At 43.0% G+C, this 19692-nt stretch overlaps 1 protein-coding gene across 1 annotated transcript in view; it reads left to right on the forward strand.

The window, feature by feature from the left end:
• Window positions 1–19692, forward strand: part of RAMP2 (receptor activity modifying protein 2) — a 686741-nt gene that overhangs the window by 437695 nt on the left and 229354 nt on the right. Inside the window, exon 2 of the mRNA XM_082272639.1 lies at window positions 14987–15070. Within this exon, the coding sequence (XP_082128765.1) occupies window positions 14987–15070 (84 nt within the window). The remainder of the gene's footprint in view (window positions 1–14986; window positions 15071–19692) is intronic.

Genomic DNA, 19692 nt, shown 5'->3' on the forward strand with positions numbered 1-19692 from the left:
AGTGTTGGGGTAGTTACTCAAAAAATGTAAGTAGTTACTAGTTACTTCTGTAAATTGTAATGAGATTACTTTACTAGTTACTGCATTTGAAAAGTAACTTCACTACTTATTACTTTCCTGTCCTCTTTCTTAATCGACCGTGTATAAGAAGATACATGACACTCTTTCTGCATAGAGTTTATTGTATAAACACAGGCTTTGGGAAACATGAGAACAAAACCTGAAAAAACAGAATAAAACATAAAGTGCAACAAAAAGTCATAAACTTCATCCCTCTCTATTCTTCGAAATAACGATTGTATCACACGGCTTGGGTAACGCAGGAAAACGCGTTCCTATAGCCTAGTAAAGTAGTGTAGTTACCTCCTATAGCCTAGTAAAGTAGTGTAGTTACCAATATTAGTATTGTAACTAGTTACATTACTTCGTTACCAAAAAAAGTAATGTAGTTACTGTAATCAGTTACTTTGTAACTAGTTACCCCCAACACTGCAGACAAGGGTGGGCAGAGCTGGGCAGCACTCTGCGCTGTGGCGAGTGTTTTGGCTGGAGAAGTTTGTTGTAACTCCACAGATGCTGCTGGCATGAAATCCCATGTCCCTGTCAGTGGTGTGGGAGAAAGGCCAGATGCCTCTTCTCTCAGGTAGGCTGAAGCTACTGTTGGTGCTGGGCAGAGCTCAGTAATGTTCTGCCCTGATGCTAGCTCTTCTGCTGGGAAGCAAAATGAAAAGTCGGTGGCCTTGCACAAATCCTCCAGGGCCACCGATTGTTGCAGGCAGAGGTCAGCAGCGCTCTGCCTTGATGCTATCTCTTCAGCTGGAGGCTGTCTGGGCTGTTCTTCTTCTGCAGAAAATTCTATTAAATCCCCAGTCTCTAGAATTGCTGAATATTCACGGCACGGGCTGGCAGAACTTGAGTCCAGGAACAGCGTTTCGGCGGTTGACTCATAATCTATAAATTTCATGGGTGCTGGTGCATATTGTTACAAATAGTTACATAGTAGGTAAGGTTGAACATAGTCTTTAATGCTGAATAAAGACTATAGTCCATCCAGTTCAACCAGTGAAGGCGCATGTATGTCAGTGTCAATATCATTTCCCATACCTCTGTATGTTGTGTTCTTTAAGATGCACATCCAATAGTTTTTTTAAAAAATCAATACTTCCCACTGACACCACCACTTGTGGAAGAGAGTTCCACATCCTTGTTGTCCTAACAGTGAAAAACCACATGTGCCACTTTAGGTTGAGAGTTCCACATCCTTGTTGTCCTAACAGTGAAAAACCACCTGTGCAGCTTAAGGTTGAAGCGCTTCTCCTGCAATCTTATTGTGTGGCCCCGTGTTCTCTTACACTCCCTGAGACTGAATCATTTTTTTCCCATGCTAGGATCACCATTGAGGTATTTGTAAATCGCTATCATGTCCCCTCTCAAACATCTATTGTCCAGCGAGAATAAATGTAGTGTTTCTAGTGCTCCAATCCTCCTATTGATTTAGTTGCCCTTCTTTGTACTCTCTCCAGCACATCCCTTCTTACTCCATGTGGCCTAACCAGGGTTTTATAAAGTGGCAGGATTATCATTTTATCTTTTTATATTTTATGCAGTATATCCCTTTTTATGCATACTAGAATTCTGCAGGCTTTGGTAGCTGCAGCTTGACATTTCATGCTATTGTTCAGTCTGTCTTTTACTAGGACCCCCAGATCTTTCTCTATCCCTGATTCCCCCATAGGTTCCCCCTAGTGAGTAATTTGCATTTGTTTTTAGCCTCCCAATGCATTACTTTATATTTGTCCACATTAAACCTCATTTGAAATGTAGTTGCCCACCCCATTATTTTGTTCAGGTCTTCCTGTAAAATTTCTATATGCTGATATGAAGTTATTGCCCTGCTTATTTTTGTGTGGTCCGCAAAAACTGAGATTGAGCTATGTAACCCATCCTCTATATGTAACGCTCCTGCGTTTTTGTAGTAAGCTGGATTTGCAGCTGCAGAATCTCCATTCAGTAGTCATGTAGAGATGTGTTGGAATACCAGATCCAACTCTCCAGACTCATCACTGTGGGCCTGTCTGCTTCAGCATACAGATATACACACACTCATTAAGATGTTCCTGGAGTGATAGGATGTATATGATATTATGGAGGTGATGTGCTGAAGGGACAGGTGTGAGCAGTGACAGTAATGGTAAGCACTTGATAGTAATGTTCAGGAGAGTAGCAGATGGTAATAGGTAGAATGCAGATAGGTTAGTAATCATGTATGGTGACAGGTGGTAAGGACAGCAGATGACATATACAGGATAGACTAACCCAGTGCAAGGATAGATGGTAGTAGACTCAAGAGCTAGCAATCTATGTAACAGTGCAGATTATAGAATTAGTATGCATGGGGGGCAAGATGGTAGGCCTTATTCCTTGGTTAGGAACATGTGGTTTCAGTAGCGACACATGAAAGATGGGATGTATTTTGAGATCTGCCGGTAAGGTGAGTTGCACTGCAGCTTTTCCAATGAGTTTCTTAATTGGGAAGGGTCCCAGAAATAAAGGTCCTTTTTGCTAGGGATCTTTAACCTTAAATTTTTTGTCGATAGCCAAACGAGGTCCCCAATAGCATATTGCGGAGAAGGTTTTCTACGAAGGTCGTAGTACCTTTTTTGTTGACTATGAGCGTGTGAGATAGTGGTATTAAGTAAACCCAGAGAGTCTTTTATTTGGGTAAGATAATCCGAGGCTACTGGGTTACTTGATGGTAGGATGCGTGGTGGAAGAAGTGTGGGATGAAACCCATAGTTCAAGTAGAACGGACTTTGCTTAGTAGTACTGTGGGTTGCGTTGTTATAAGCAAATTCCGCCAGAGGGAGGAGGTCCACCCAATCATCCTGTAGGTATGATGTGTAGCAACACAGATATTGTTCTATACACTGGTTGAGTCTTTCAGTCTGTCCGTTAGTCTGAGGGTGGTAAGGAGAAGTGAGCTTTCGCTCAATCCGTAGTATTTGACATAGAGCTTGCCAAAACTTGGAGATGAACTGTGAACCACGGTCGGATAAAAGAGTCTTTGGAATTCCATGTAACTTGAACACATGTTTCATTAGTAGTTCCGCTGTTTGTTTAGATGAAGGTAGTCTGCGAATAGCAATGAAATGTGCCATCTTTGTCAAATGATCCACTGACACTAGAATGGTATTAAATCCTTTGGAAGGTGGTAGTTCTACTATAAAGTCTAAGGACACAACTTCCCATGGAACCTGGGGTATTGGTAGACTGCAGAGTAGACCAGATGGTTTTGTAGTGTCAATTTTGGACCTTGCACAGATGTCACATGAAGAAACAAATTTTTGTACAGACGTCTTCATATCAGGCCACCAAAACTGCCTGGTAAGCAAATTAAGGGTTTTTGTCATACCCATATGTCCTGCCATAGGCACATCATGTGATAATTCCAAGATCTTGGTGCGCATAGTAGGGGGTATGTAGAGTTTGTCGTTGTAATAGAGGAAGCCTTCTGCATCAGTACTTAGTTGTGGTGGAGGTGAATCCAATCCTATACTGTGCAAAATCTCTTCCTTCAGGGAACGAACAACACCAATAATACGTTCATAGGGTATTATAGGAATAGAAGGGATTTTGGCGCAGTTATCTTCGGTTAATCGTGATAGCGCATCCGCTTTTTTATTTTTGTCTGCAGGCGTGTAGGTCACTAGGAGGTTGAATCTTAGGAAGAATAATGACCATCGTACCTGCCGGTGGGAAAGAGTTTTGTTAGTCTGGAGGTATTGAAGGTTTTTATGATCTGTATATATGAGTATTGGTAATCGGGTACCTTCAAGTAGATGTCGCCAATTCTCCAGTGCCAGTTTTATGGCAAGCAACTCCTTTTCACCCACTGGGTAATTCACCTCTGGGCTGCTTAGTGATTTGGAGAAGAAAGCAACTGGGTGGAGTGGGGAAGTATTTGTTGGTCGTTGGGAGAGAACTGCTCCTACTGCCATGTTTGATGCATCTACCTCCAGAATATATTGGAGGGATGGGTCTGGATGGCTTAGTATGGGAGCAGAAGTAAAGCTTGATTTTAACAAGCGGAAAGCTCCATTTGCTTCTTCTGACCATTTGAATGGCTTCTTTATACTTGTCAGTTGTGTGAGGGGTCTCACAATAGCAGAGAAGTTCTTGATGAACTTCCTATAGAAGTTTGAAAATCCAAGGAATCGCTGTAATGCCTTACGAGTTGTTGGTATGGGCCAATCCAGAATACAGGATATCTTGCTCATATCCATCTTGATTCCGGTTTTGGATATGATGTATCCTAGGAATAGTATTTCTTCTTTATGAAATAGGCATTTTTTTAATTTCACGTATAGATTATGTGCGAGTAATCTGGATAACACAAGTCTTACATGTTTTATATGTTCAGACAAAGATCGAGAATAGATAAGTATATCGTCCAGATATACTACAACACAGACATCAAGTAAGTCTCTAAAGATGTCCTTGCGACTGGTGAGTATCCTTGCGACTGCTGAGTATCCTTGCGACTGGTGAGTATCCTTGCGACTGGTGAGTATCTTGCGACTGGTGAGTATCTTGCGACTGGTGAGTATCTTTGCGTCTGTTGGATCTTTGCGACTGGTGAGTATCTTTGCGTCTGTTGAATCTTAGCGACTGGTGAGTATCTTAGCGACTGGTTAGTATATGAGCGACTGGTGAGGACCCCAGGTTTAGTACCAGGGGAGACAGAGGTAGTGTAGGAAAGGAAGAGCAGGTCGTTAATATTATCCCCATAGAGTAGAGGGTAATAATGTCCAACAGGATTGCGGATGCTACTCAGTGCACTTCTTGCTGCATGTATGCGTTCCTTGATGAACCAATCGAGGGCGAATACTGCTGTGCAAGATGTGAGCGACTTGTTGCTCTGTTAGACCAGATCCTGGACCTACAGAACACAGTGGCAACACTGCGTGGCATCAACAACCTGGAAAGGAGCTTGGACATTACCTATCAGGCGCTGGCAGGGGCCAGCATAGAGGAGGGAGGAATAGAGGAGACGCAAGCAGCAGAGGTACGCAGCTGGGTGACTGTTAGGAAGGGTAGAGGGATGAGTGCCAGGGAGGCCAATCCTGAGTTGGTACACCCTAACAAATTTGCCGAGTTGCAGGTTGAGGGGGATATCAACTCAGGGGTGGCAGAGCTGGAGAACGCGCCCTCCCCCAGCTGCCAGGGGAGGGACGGCTCCAGGAAGAAGGGGGGCTGTAACTCAGGAAAGATTAGAAAGGTTGTGGTAGTTGGGGACTCAATTATCAAGAGGACAGAGAGGGCAATCTGTAAAAAAGATCTCGTGAACCGAACAGTTTGTTGTTTACCGGGCGCCCGAGTTCGGCACATCGCAGATCTGGCAGACAGATTGATGTGGGGGGCTGGGGATGGTGCATGTGGGCACTAATGACAAAGTTAAAGGTAGGTGGAGGATCCCTAAGAATGATTTCAGGGACTTAGGTAATAGATTGAGGAAAAGGACCTCCAAGGTGGTTTTCTCTGAAATACTGCCTGTACCTCGAGCCACACAGGAGAGGCAGAAGGAGATTAGGGAACTTAACAAGTGGCTGAGGAACTGGTGTAGGAAGGAGGGGTTTGGGTTCCTGGAGAACTGGGCTGACTTCTCAGTCGGCTACCGGCTCTTTAGTAAGGATGGGCTGCACCTTAATGGGGACGGTACAGCTCTTTTGGGGAGAAAGATGGCCACCAAGTTGGAGGGGCTTTTAAACTAGGAGACGGGGGGGAGGGCTCAGAAGTAGAGTCAGTCAGGAGGGAGCAGAGGACTGAAGGCAGCTGTAGTGTCAGCAGCGACAGTAGGTCCACAATGTCAATTGGCAGGTCTGTGCGGGAAAATCTCAGACCAAACAGGAATAAACATAACCGCCAATTGCGCTTAACTTCCGTAAAACTAAGAGGGGTATATGCTAATGCCAGGAGCCTAGCTCATAAAATGGATGAGTTGGAAATATTGGTACATGAGGAGGACATAGACCTTGTGGGAATAACAGAGACTTGGTTCGACCCCTCACATGACTGGCTGGCCAATATCCAAGGGTATTCGGTGTACCAGAAGGACAGGGTAGGAAAAAGAGGGGGAGGGGTATGTCTCTATGTCAAGAACAATATAAAGGTGATAGAAAGGAGTGACATTACGGATGGGATGAGCATGGATTTAGAATATGTGTGGGTTGAACTCCATAGGGAAGGAGAAAAGGGGAAAGTAATTGTGGGGGTTTGCTATAGGCCACCTAACCAAGGGGAGGAGGTAGAGCTGGAATTCTTAGCACTAATGAGTAAAGTGGCAAAATTGGGATCAGTCGTCATATTGGGGGACTTCAATTATCCCGACATTGACTGGGACGAGGGGACTACACACTCACAGAAGGCCCGCCTATTCACGGAAACCTTACTGGATAATTACATGTCACAGTTGGTGGATTCTCCGACTAGAGAAAATGCAGTCCTGGATCTATTGATCACTAATGACCCAGACCTAATCTCGCAGGTAGGAGTCCAGGACAACCTGGGCTCTAGCGATCACAGGATGATCACATTTAGTATAAATAACAATATAACAAGGCAAGTGGGGAACATAAGAACCCTAAACTTCAGAAGGGCAAACTTTCCAAAATTGTACTCATTGATGGAAAGGGTAAACTGGGACCAAACCCTGGGATCCCTGACCACAGAGGAAAAATGGGAATGCTTTAGGAACATATTGGGCAAAGGCATCTTGCAGTGCATTCCTATGGGAAATAAATTTAGAAGAGACAAAGCCAAACCTGGCTGGTTAAACCGTAGCGTCAAAAAACTTATTAGGGGAAAAAAAATTGGCCTTCAAGAAGTATAAATCAGAGGGCACAGTATCGACTTTCGAGCAATACAAGGAGGCAAATAAGAAAAGTAAACAAGAAATCAAGATGGCTAAAATCAACTTTGAGAGACAAATAGCGGAGGATAGTAAAAAAAACCCAAAGAAATTCTTTAAATATATCAACAGCAAAAAAACTAGGGCAGAGCATATTGCACACATAATTAACAATGATGGGAGGATGGTTACAGAGGACACTGAAAAAGCAACCGTGCTGAATGCTTTTTTCTCGTCAGTCTTTACACAGGAAACGGAGGGGTACACTGACCATGACTGTTTGGTTAGTAGTAATACACAGGACTTGCCACTATGGCTAACAGAGGGTGAAATCAGGGAAAGGCTGGATAAACTCAACACAAACAAATCACCAGGCCCGGATGGCGTACATCCGAGAGTACTCAAGGAACTCAGTAAGGTTATATCCAGACCACTGTTCCTGATCTTTGCTGACAGTATTAGGACAGGAGATGTACCAGGGGATTGGAAGAAAGCTAACGTGATTCCGATATTCAAAAAGGGCCAGAGGCATATCCCGGGAAATTATAGGCCTGTCAGTTTGACATCAATAGTATGTAAACTTCTGGAGGGGATGATAAGGGACTATATCGTAGAGTTTGCTAAAGACAACAACATCATCAGCAGTAATCAGCACGGGTTTACAAATGGGCGTTCTTGTCAAACCAATCTATTAACATTCTACGAGGAGGTGAGCTGTGAGCTAGATAGGGGGAGACCAGTGGATGTGGTGTACCTGGATTTCGCTAAGGCATTTGATACAGTTCCCCACAAGCGCTTAATTTATAAAATAAGGTCTGCAGGTATCGACAGCAGGGTTTGCTCTTGGATACGGAATTGGCTTAAAGGGCGTGTCCAAAGAGTGGTAATAAACAGCGCATACTCAGACTGGTCTGAGGTAGTAAGCGGGGTGCCCCAGGGCTCAGTCCTGGGACCAACCTTGTTCAATTTATTCATAAACAACATTGAGGTCGGGATCAGTAGTTCGATATCAGTTTTTGCAGATGACACAAAATTGGCCAGAGCAATAACTGCACAGCATGAAGCAGATATCCTACAGAATGACCTGGACAAAATTACAGAGTGGGCAACGACATGGCAAATGAGGTTTAACGTGGAGAAGTGTAAGGTTTTGCACTTGGGGACTAAAAACATAAAAGCACAATACACGTTAGGAGGGGAACCCTTGGGGGAATCAAAAATGGAGAAGGATCTGGGAGTCTTGGTTGATGATAGATTAGGCAACAGCATGCAATGTCAAGCGGCAGCTGCCAAAGCCAGCAGAATATTAGCATGCATAAAGAAAGGGATGTATTCCAGAGATAAGACTATAATCCTTCCACTTTATAAAACTCTGGTCCGACCGCATCTGGAGTATTCTGTCCAGTTCTGGTCACCAGTCCTCAGGAGGGATGTGTTGGAGCTGGAGAGAGTCCAGAGAAGGGCAACTAAACTAGTTAGGGGATTGGAGGACCTTGACTATGAAGAGCGTCTACAATCGCTCGATTTATTCTCCCTGGAGAAGAGACGTCTGAGGGGGGACATGATAGCAATTTATAAATATCTTAATGGGGATCCCAGCTTAGAAAAAAAGCTGTTCATTCGAAGGGATTGCATGAGGACTCGAGGGCATACAATGCAATTAGAGGAGAAGCGTTTTAACCTCAGGCAACGTGGGGGGTTCTTTACTGTTAGGGCTACAAGATTGTGGAATTCTCTTCCACAAGAGGTGGTTTCTGCGGGTAGTATGGTGGCTTTCAAAAGACTCTTAGACTTACATCTCAAGGATCAGAACATTCAGGGGTATGTGAGATGATTACAGCCACACACACCTACACAGGTTGAACTGGATGGACTATTGTCTTTATTCAACCTCAACTACTATGTAACTATGTAACTATGTCGTTTATGAACCGTTGAAAAGCTGCGGGAGCATTACACAACCCGAATGGCATCACAAGATATTCGAATAATTCGTATCTGGTTCTGAATGCTGTCTTCCACTCGTCTCCGTCACGGATTCGGATTAGGTTGTATGCCCCTTTTAGGTCCAGTTTAGAGAAGTAGGTAGCCCCACGCACTTGTTCAATGAGTTCAGGGATGAGCGGTAAAGGATAGCGATCCTTTATCGTAATGGTATTTAATTGCCTATAATCGATAATAGGCCTAAGACTTGAATCCTTATTGCGGACAAAGAAAAGTCCTGCAGCTGTGGAAGAATTAGAGGGTCTGATGAACCCTTTTGTCAAGTTCTCATCCAAGTATTCCTTGAGATGAGAGAGTTCATCCTGTGAAAGAGGATAAACATGACCGAAAGGCAATTTGCTGTTAGGGAGTAGATCGATAGTGCAATCATAATCCCTATGGGGAGGCAACACTTGAGCATTTTTCTCAAGGAAGACTTCGGACAGATCCTGATAGCATAGTGGAGCAATGTCATCTGACACCACAGACAGGATTTTTCCATAAGATGGGAGGTTACACGTAATCTCGCAATAGTGAGAAGGGAAAGTTAGAGTCCGTGTTTTCCAATCTATGGTTGGTTGATGTGTGTGTAACCAGGGAAGTCCTAAAATAATGGAAAAATGGGGTGAAGATAGTATATCAAAAGTGGTGGTCTCCATATGAGACTCATTAGCAGTGACAAGGAGTGCTTGTGTCTGATTGGTGATTGGACCAGAAGATAACGGAATACCGTTAATGAGACTAACAGAGACAGGTTTAGGTTTTGAAATAATAGGTATTTTATTTAAAGTAACAAAACGTGTATCGATATAGTTCCCACAAGATCCTGTGTCGATCATAGCCTTGGTGGTAATCCTAGTCTGGTCCCACTGTAATGTTAAATGAACAAAGAGATAGGGATTAGAAAAGGAAGTCGTTAATCCCCCTAGCAAGACATGTGAACACTCACCCTCTTTTTTGCGGACAAGGGGACAGACGCTTATCAAATGATCCGGGGATGCGCAGTACAAGCAGAGGTTTCTGGATCTTCTCCTGGCTCGTTCAGTAGTTGATAAAGGTGGGCGTATGGTTCCTACCTCCATAGGAGTAGGGTCAACGGCCGAAATCCGAGAAGGACTAGACAATGGCATTCCCATTTTCTCAGCCTTTCTTTCTCGCAGCCGCCTGTCAATGTTGATACTGAGTTGTATTAAGGCATCTAAAGTGCCAGGTAAATCCGCTCGGGCGAGCTCGTCTTTAACGGCTTCTGACAACCCGAGTCTGAACTGAGTTCGCAGAGATGTATCATTCCCCCCTGAATCAAGGGTCCATCTTTTGAACTCTGCTACAAAGTCTTCTACAGGTCTCCTTCCTTGTTTTAAAGCCCTCAATTGGATATCAGCAGTACTCTGCCTATTGTGGTCTTCATATAAACTAGCGAGTTCCGCTAGGAATAAAGGATAGGAGTTGAGAAGCTGATCATTTTTCTCAAAGAGAGAGTCTGCCCAGGCCCGTGGGTCACCCGTTAAGTATGAAATAATGGTACAGACTTTAATTTGATCAGTAGTAAGTACGAGGTTTTAGCAAAAAAAGCAATTGACATGCGTTTTTGAATTCACAAATTATTTTCCGTTCACCTGTAAACACTAGAGGAGGGTTTATTTTAGGTTCAGGGGGCTGAGCAGCAGTAAGCTGTGAAAGACGGGTTACCTGCTGTCTCAGAGTCTGATTTTCTTCTTTTACTTCAGTAAGAGCAAGTATTAATGCATTTACTTGTTGTGTTAATTGTGTCACTTGAGTGGGTAATTCTGCTGAATCAATTTTTTAGGTTCGTTCAATCTGTAACGCTCCTGCGTTTTTGTAGTAAGCTGGATTTGCAGCTGCAGAATCTCCACTCAGTAGTCATGTAGAGATGTGTTGGAATACCAGATCCAACTCTCCAGACTCATCACTGTGGGCCTGTCTGCTTCAGCATACAGATATACACACACTCAATAAGATGTTCCTGGAGTGATAGGATGTATATGATAGTATGGAGGTGATGTGCTGAAGGGACAGGTGTGAGCAGTGACAGTAATGGTAAGCACTTGATAGTAATGTTCAGGAGAGTAGCAGATGGTAATAGGTAGAATGCAGATAGGTTAGTAATCATGTATGGTGACAGGTGGTAAGGACAGCAGATGACATATACAGGATAGACTAACCCAATGCAAGGATAGATGGTAGTAGACTCAAGAGCTAGCAATCTATGTAACAGTGCAGATTATAGAATTAGTATGCATAGATAGTAACAGTCCTTAATGTGCAGAAGTAGATAGTGTAAGTTAGTTATGGAGGATTCCCTTGTGGGGTACTTATCACTAGTAAGGTTAGTAAGTAGAGGGGTCCAGTAGTGAGGGAGTGATCCGGTAGCGAGATACGGGATCAGTAGCGAGGTTCCGGTCTGTTCCAGGTAAAGGCAAATAGCTGGAGGCTCCGGCAGCAAGACAAGACTTGTGAGCATGTAGGCACATTGAACGAACAACGTGAGAGAGAAAGCCGGCGATTGAAATAGCCGCTCTGCGGCGCTCAGCGATGACGTCATCCGACTTAAAGGTGTATGCGTTCCACCTAACTAGAAAGGTGGGACGCAATATTGAAAGGGAAATGGTAAATAAGGGTACCAAAGGTACCAGAATCTTAAACTATATCATTTATAAATAAATTGGTCCATTTATAAACAGAATTGGTCCCAAGAGTGAGCCTTGGGATACCCCACTTACCACTCTAGACCAGTCTGAGTACACATTATTTCACTATTCTTTGAACACGTATCTGTAACCAGTTTTCTATCTGAGAACACACCTCATGATCCACGCCTGCAGACCTCAGTTTGTAGGTTAAGCGTTTATTTGAGGGACTGTATCGAATGCTTTTGCAAAATCCAGATACACCACATCCACAAGCCTCCCCCTATCCAAATGGCAGCTCACTTCCTCTAGAATGTTAACAGATTGGTCTGACAGGAATGACCCTTCATAAACCCATGCTGATTACTACTAATGACACTGTTTTCTTCAGCAAATTCTTGGATATAGTCCCTTATCATCCTCTCCAATGGTTTACCTACTATTGGCGTTAGGCTGACTGGTCTGTAGTTTCCAGGAATTTGTCTATGACCTTTTGTTGAATATTGGTACCACATTTTCTCAGTTTTCTCCAATCAGCTGGTACAATTCCTGTCAGTATGCTGTCCACAAAGATTAGGAATAATGGTCTAGCTACAACCTTACTGAGTTATTTGAGGACTCTCGAGTGTAAGCCAACTGGTCCTGGTGATTTATTTGTGTTTAGCTTATCTAGTCTTTTCCTGACTGTTGAGCTTCGTCGAACAGTGTTTTTTCTTTCTTGTTCCAGCTCCCATTCTTCAGTGCCATCTTAAGAGCCTTATAGGGCCCCTGGGCAATGCAGTGCTCTGGGGCCCCCTGCCTACACAATCACGCACGAGAATAAAAAGGCAAGTTATCGATAAGGCGATATTTATTTTTATTGGTATATACCTTACTATATACATATTACAGGGACCAATATATACTACAAGAGAGTACAACTATCTGGAGTATATACCTTACTATATACATATTACAGGGAACACTATATACTACAAGAGTCTCTTGTAGTATATAGGATTCCCTGTAATATGTATATAGTAAGGTATATACTCCAGGTAGTTGTCTCTTGTAGTATATATTGGTCCCTGTAATATGTATATAGTAAGGTATATACTCCAGGTAGTAGGTGTACTCTCTTGTAGTATATAGTGTTCCCTGTAAAATGTATATAGACTATATACACATTACAGGGAACACTATATACTACAAGAGAGTACAACTACCTGGAGTATATACCTTACTATATACATATTACAGGGACCAATATATACTACAAGAGACAACTACCTGGAGTATATACCTTACTATATACATATTACAGGGAACACTATATACTACAAGAGACTCTTGTAGTATATAGTGTTCCATGTAATATGTATATAGTTAGGTATATACTCCAGGTAGTTGTCTCTTGTAGTATATATTGGTCCCTGTAATATGTATATAGTAAGGTATATACTCCAGGTAGTTGTCTCTTGTCTTGTAGTATATATTGGTCCCGGTAATATGTATATAGTAAGGTATATACTCCAGGTAGTAGTTGTACTCTCTTGTAGTATATAGTGTTCCCTGTAATATGTATATAGACTATATACACATTACAGGGAACACTATATTACAAGAGAGTACAACTACTACCTGGAGGATATATACCTTACTATATACATATTACAGGGACCAATATATAGTAAGGCATATGCTCCAGCCAGGACAGGTAGTTGTCTGTCTCTTGTGTCATCGATTCGATCCCATCATTGCCATGAGAGAGTTAAAAAAAATATAATTTAATCAATCAGCCTGGCAGGCTGTGGCAGCCTTACCTTTACAACGGCTGCACATGGAAGGAGGTGGGTGGAGGCGGAGGCGGAGCCAGTCTTCTAGGGTCGAGACTGAGCCGGAGGAGAGGAGTGAGGAGGAAGAGCCGACGAGTAGGAGGATCCTCCTCCGAGTCCTCCGCTGCGGCGCTGTGCATCCTGGGTCTGCTCTGCTCACGTCACTGGTTGCTAGATGCCAATCGGGCTGGCCTTAGCAACCAGTGTGCACTGCAGTGCAGACTCGAGCCACGGCCGCCACCGCTGGAGGGGAGGAAGCAATAAGGGGGGGGGCCCGGGCCGGCGGACAACAGAACGGGGGGGCCCTAGACCACCAGGGACATGCCACCATCCATGTGGGGCCCCTTGGCAAGTGGGGCCCCCGGGCAACCGCCGGGCATGTCCAGTGGAAAAGACGGCCCTGCCATTCTTGTGTACCTATAAAGTCCAAGTCGCAATATTAATCACATCTCCAAGAGATGATCAGACAGACCGAAACAATAGGTGACTCAATTACCAATGGGAATGCACACCTAGGATGCACACAATGGGAGAGGCATACCTAACAATAAAAACTTAGCTCCTTAAAGTGATTGTAAAGTCTTGTTTTTCTATTACAATAACATGTTATACTTACCTCCTCTGTGCAGTGTTTTTACACAGGGTAGCCCAGATTCATCTCTTCTTGGGTCCCTGGCTGGAGCTCCTGGCCCCTCCCTCCTGTTAAGTGACCCCAAAGCAAGCAGCTTTCTATGGGGGCACCCGAGATGAGCTGCAGCTCTGTGTATCCATTCAGACACTGAGCTGACATTCGGCCCCACCCCCTCTCACTCCTGATTGGCTAATTGATTTTGACAGCAGTGTCTCAGCCAATCAAGAGAGGGTGTCCCAGACAGTTGAGGCACTTGTTGACATCGCGGGTGAGATGGAGCTCAGGTAAGCATTAGGGGGCTCAGGGGAGGGAGAAGGCTTTTTATCTCAATGCATAGAACGCGTTAAGATAAGAAATCCTTCTGACTTTACAACCCTTTTAGTAAACAGATTATAGCAAAAGACCCCAATATCAGGTTGGCTTGAGCTGATCATATTATCATCTGTCTCACAGTCTAAAGCAGTCATTGCTGGTTTGGGCACAAATCCATGTGTTTCAGGGAAACACAGACTCAAATCTGAAGCAAGACAACTCCAAGGGTCCTTCAGGCACACCTCTCCCACAGAGTAGTGTTCCCTTAAAAGCTGGGGCCCACAGTCGGAAGATAAGAGGCCACCCTGCAGTCCCCTCCAAAAGCCCCTGACAATATATGTGAGTTGACTAATGCTCAATACTTCCATGCTGCCAGAATCTGCTGCTGGGTGAAAAGACTGAGTGCTGACAAAATATGAAAAAATTACATGTGCAACATGTTTGTTTTTTTGGAACCAGGGAGTAAATTGAGTTTAGTTATTTGCTTGGAGAAAAAGATGCTTTGTTTGCTTTATGCTTTTTACTTGCTGTACAAAGCATTTCTTCATTGAAACTGTTTGTTTGCTGTCTTGATAAATAAAAGTAGCATTTTTCTTACAGGTGGTATTAGTGGGAAGAATAAATTGGCTAAAATGATTAGCAGCTGGACCTAAAATGATGCACACATTTTAACCTGTGTTTATTCCAACAGCTGCTGGCTCAACGATAGCACCTGGGAACATGACACGAAAAGAAGACCATGTGCCCAGCACAAGAAATATTATTGTTGCTGAAGGTAGGTTATGCAGACATGCACTTATGGCTTTCTTTTGAATGCAGAAATGGCAACTGTTGTCCGCTCTTTATGACTATAATTATGACTGTAACTGTTAAAAGCAGCCTAGTTGCTGCAGTGATGTCCAATGTTTATCATACCTTTCCTTAACTGACAAGCTTCATGGTAGCATTCAAATGTTTCTTATGTCATGCAGCTGTTAGGAAATGTGTGTTTTCGCATACTCAAATGTGTGTTTTCTGTCAGCTCCCAGTCAGCCTAGAATGGTTCTATGCTGCCACAGAGCTTTAAGGTAAGGAAAATTATAGTAAAATTTTGGAATATCAATTTCGGATTTAAGTGCAGATGGATAAAGTGTGTCAGTGGTAATTTTAGTAGGAGAATAGATCTTTACTGTGTAATGCAACAGTTCTCAGGGTGAAACACTAGCATTGCCATGTTAATAAAAAAAAATATTTTGTTTACATTAGAATAAAATTCAAATTAAATCATTAAGTTGTAAGTGGTAACAAAACCCTACATTCATGATCATTGATATTTCCTGCATGCTGCTAATCCTCCCAGATCCACTCAAATTTTCAATACATTATGAATGTTAAGCTTGGGGTTGGGATTTATGATATCTTTATTAAATTAATTGCTTTAGAGCTTGTGCACTCCTATAACCAAGATAAAATGTGGCTGCTGGCGTGGGCTGTAAAGGAAGCAGTGCCATTGCATGATGCATCGCACTGCTTCCATTTTTCTCAATGTCATTGAAATGTCAACAGGTGAAATTTGATTAATTGTTATTCACTGCAGCTGGTTGGGATATTGTGTACTGCGTCACAACACACTGCTCTGCAAAAAAATACAGCATGTCCTACTTTATTCAGCTTACACCACTGCAGCATAGTGGTGTGAGTTTAACTAATAAGACAGACCCAACCAGGGTTTTTGGAAGGGACTGCAGGCTAGCCTCTTGCCTACTGGCTATGGGCCCTTGCGTTTGAGGGGGTGCTATTCTTTGGGAGGTGTTTTCCTGAGGGACCTTTTGGAGTAGTTTTACTTTGGATTCAAGTCCATGTCTCCACCAAACACAGACTCTGGGAACTGGAGGACCATATAACCTGATACAGATTTGGGGCTTCTATGCCCAAACCAGCATTGACTGCTTCACCCCCTCTTAGACTCAGAACATATGTTAATATAATCAGCTCAAACCTGATGCTGGGTAGGGATGATCGAACTTTTGAAAAGTTTGGTTCGACCAGAACACCCGAATTTCCCAAAAGTTCGGTTCGGATTTCAGAACCCCATTGAAATCAATGGGACCCGAACTTCGGTAATAAAAAAACACAATTTTTAAGCCCTAAAACCCAATAAATGCCCCTAAAAAGTGCCTAGGCTTCTGGGTCATGCCCCATTAACTATTAATCACACAAAAAAGTTCTTAAAAATTGTCATTTTTGATAAAAAAGCCAATTATTGAAAAATTAAAAAAAAAAAAAAAAAAAAGAGATTTTTTGATTTTTACTTTGGATTTAGTATCTGGGGGGTCTAAAAAGTGTACATGTGAAGTTTCAGGCTCTGTAGCATGTCCAGGACCATGAAAAAAAAAGATTGTTTGTATTAGAAAACTTTCAGCACAGGAGTATGGCTCCGCTGCTGTAACACCTTGCCGGTTTAATAGAAGGCATTTTTTTGGGTTCTTTGCAGTCAGGAAAAACATCTGAACTTGTGTATAGTGGTACTGTGCACAAGTTCTGATGTTTTGCCTGCCTCCAAAAACCCCCCAAAAATGCCAGCAAAAACACACCTGGGCATTTTTTTTTTTGACGCTAGCGTTTTTTTTTGCCATTTTTTGGGGTTCTTTTGAGGCAGGCAAAACATCTGAACTTGTGTATAGTGGTATATATACACACATACATATATTTATATACACACCTAGACATATATAGGTGTGATAGTAGCAGAAATATATGCTTGCGCTAATGAAATCATTTACAGTAATATATTTCTGCTACTATCTCACCTATATATGTCTAGGTGTGTATATAAATATATGTATGTGTGTATATATACCACTATACACAAGTTCAGATGTTTTGCCTGCCTCAAAAGAACCCCAAAAAATGCCAAAAAAAACGCTAGCGTAAAAAAAAAAAATGCCCAGGTGTGTTTTTGCTGGCATTTTTTGAATGGCGGCCATTCAAACACACAGGGCTGTACAGGGATCTAGTGCTGGATACGTCCCAGCACCATATATCCATCGGGGGATACCTCCACTCTATTACTAATTTACAGGTGACCTGTGTGTTTTTGACCTCACCTTGGAGATCCTCGTGGGAATTTCTGATCGGGGAGCTCTCTTTTCACTGTCATTTGCCAAGCCACTGTGTATTTGGCTTATAACCATTCAAATTCCCTTTGAAAGCCCATATAATACAAATAAATTGTTCTGGGCCTATCTTGCATAGACCCAGCCAAATTGGCATATACTACTTGCGGCCATAGACAATTGAAGGCTTTTTTTCATCCACCAAGGCCCATCCTTTTGGTTTTACGTCCTGGATTCCACGGAGGTCTTACATATCTGTCTGAGCTCTGGTGTTTTCTGGACTATCGAGAAAGGCAATTGGACCGAAACGCATCTAGTCCGATCCAGACACCTCAGACCCTCTTGGTTCCAAGACGTATCTATGACCATGTTTTTATCATACATTTTATTTGTGATTTTGTATGTTTCATCTTTGTAATACGTGTAATAAAATTTATATATTTTCATACTAAAGTCCTGGTTCTTGCCGTTGAAAGTCCCAATCCTCAGGGGTTATTTATTGTTCCATATTTATCAGGGATGTTGGCAAGATTCCAGGTTTAAAACACAGAATCCGAATTTATCCTTTCCTAGACATATATAGGTGTGATAGTAGCAGAAATATATTACTGTAAATGATTTCATTAGCGCAAGCATTTATTTCTGCTACTATCACACCTATATATGTCTAGGGGTATATATTCAGACATATATGTCTATATATACCCCCTATACACATGTTCAGATGTCATGTCTGACATCAAACATGTCCTCAAAAAAGCACTGGCAGTGGCAGCCCCTGCAGCATAAAAAATGCTTGGCTGGTGAGAAGCCATATGGGTGTGCCGAAGCAATTCAGAGAAATGATCATTTCTCTATAGCGGTCACCCTGCTATGGAAGGGTTTTGTCACCCTGTCATAGCAGTCACTGCCAGTTAACCCTACACTACACTACACTACACTACAAACTTAAGTGTAAAGGAGCACTCTAACTACACTAGATATCCCTTTCCTCACACTAAAAATAGCTAAATGACACTTTTAAAGTAAAATTAACAGAACTGCTTCCACTCTCTTCCATGTCCAGTATAACAATGCTAGGAATATGGCGGGGGCGATCTTATATACTGGGGGGCGTATTCACTAATGATTGGTCTAGGGACCCCCTAGTCACTCCAGTCACATTCCTAGCATTCTCCTGCACCCTCAATTGGCTTTTGCTAATGGTTCTGGTCCAATCACGGGCTTTTAAAGCCCATTTCCTGAAGCATTGCATTTTGGGCGGTTCTGGTTGCCGAATTCCGAACTTTTTGGGCAAAAAGTTCTAAATTCGGCCCAACCTCGAACACCCAATGTTCGGGCCGAACCAATGGTCGACCCGAACCGTTCGATCATCCCTAATGCTGGGGTCTCCTTGTTATAATCTGTTTATTAGGATGTTATGTGCCTATTGTTGAGTGTGTCTTTTCCATTGTGTGCCTCCTGGTTGTGAATTGATTAGAAAAAATGATTTAGGGATAGAGTGTAATATGCAGTAATCTGCAGTCTGCCAACATCCTATCAATGAAAAAAAAAAAACAAGTGCACACAGTGCACCAACCCCTCATGGACTTTAAAGTGTTTGTAACCTTAATAATAAATAAATGTCACTGCCAGCTCCCCTTGTGTATCCAGCCACAATGCGCAGTGTAAGCATTTTTTTTTTTAAATCTATGCCTCTAAATACTTTCAGAGATTTTCAGGCCACTCATGTGACTCCCGGCTGCTCTCCTCCTCCGATCCAGGACTACAGCTGAAAGATCTCCCTCTGACGTCAACCAGGGAGGTCACGTGACCACTGTACTGGCCCCTCAGCCCCTCCCGCTGTCTGTGTGGGGTAAAAGAGCTGGTATTAGCTCTCAGTCTGCTAGAAGGGTTTGGAGGGCAGGAGGCACTGTTTGGCGAAAGCATCCAAGCAGGGTGCCAAGCGGTCCGTCACATTCTGGAACAGTCTGGGACATCCAAACCACCACCGGAATCTAAGGTCAGGTTAGCAGAATAGGAGAGGTACAGATACCAGCCGCCATGGAAGAAAATTCAGAAGGAGGTTGCGAGAGATGCGGATGCAGCACAGAGGACCAATGTCAGTGCAGGTCCTGAAAAGTTTGTTCTTTATGCTAGGGTCACCAGTACAGTATTTGTACATTGATATCATATCCCCTCTCAAGTGTCTCTTCTCCAGAGACAATAAGTTCAGTGCTTGTAGTCTTTCCTCATAGCTGATGTCCTCCATTCCCCTAATTATTTTGTTGCCCTTCTCTGGACTCTCTCCAGTTCCAGCACA

This window comes from Pelophylax lessonae (assembly GCF_965119305.1).
Source record: "Pelophylax lessonae genome assembly, chromosome: 11".
Classification (NCBI taxonomy): Eukaryota; Metazoa; Chordata; class Amphibia; order Anura; family Ranidae; genus Pelophylax; species Pelophylax lessonae.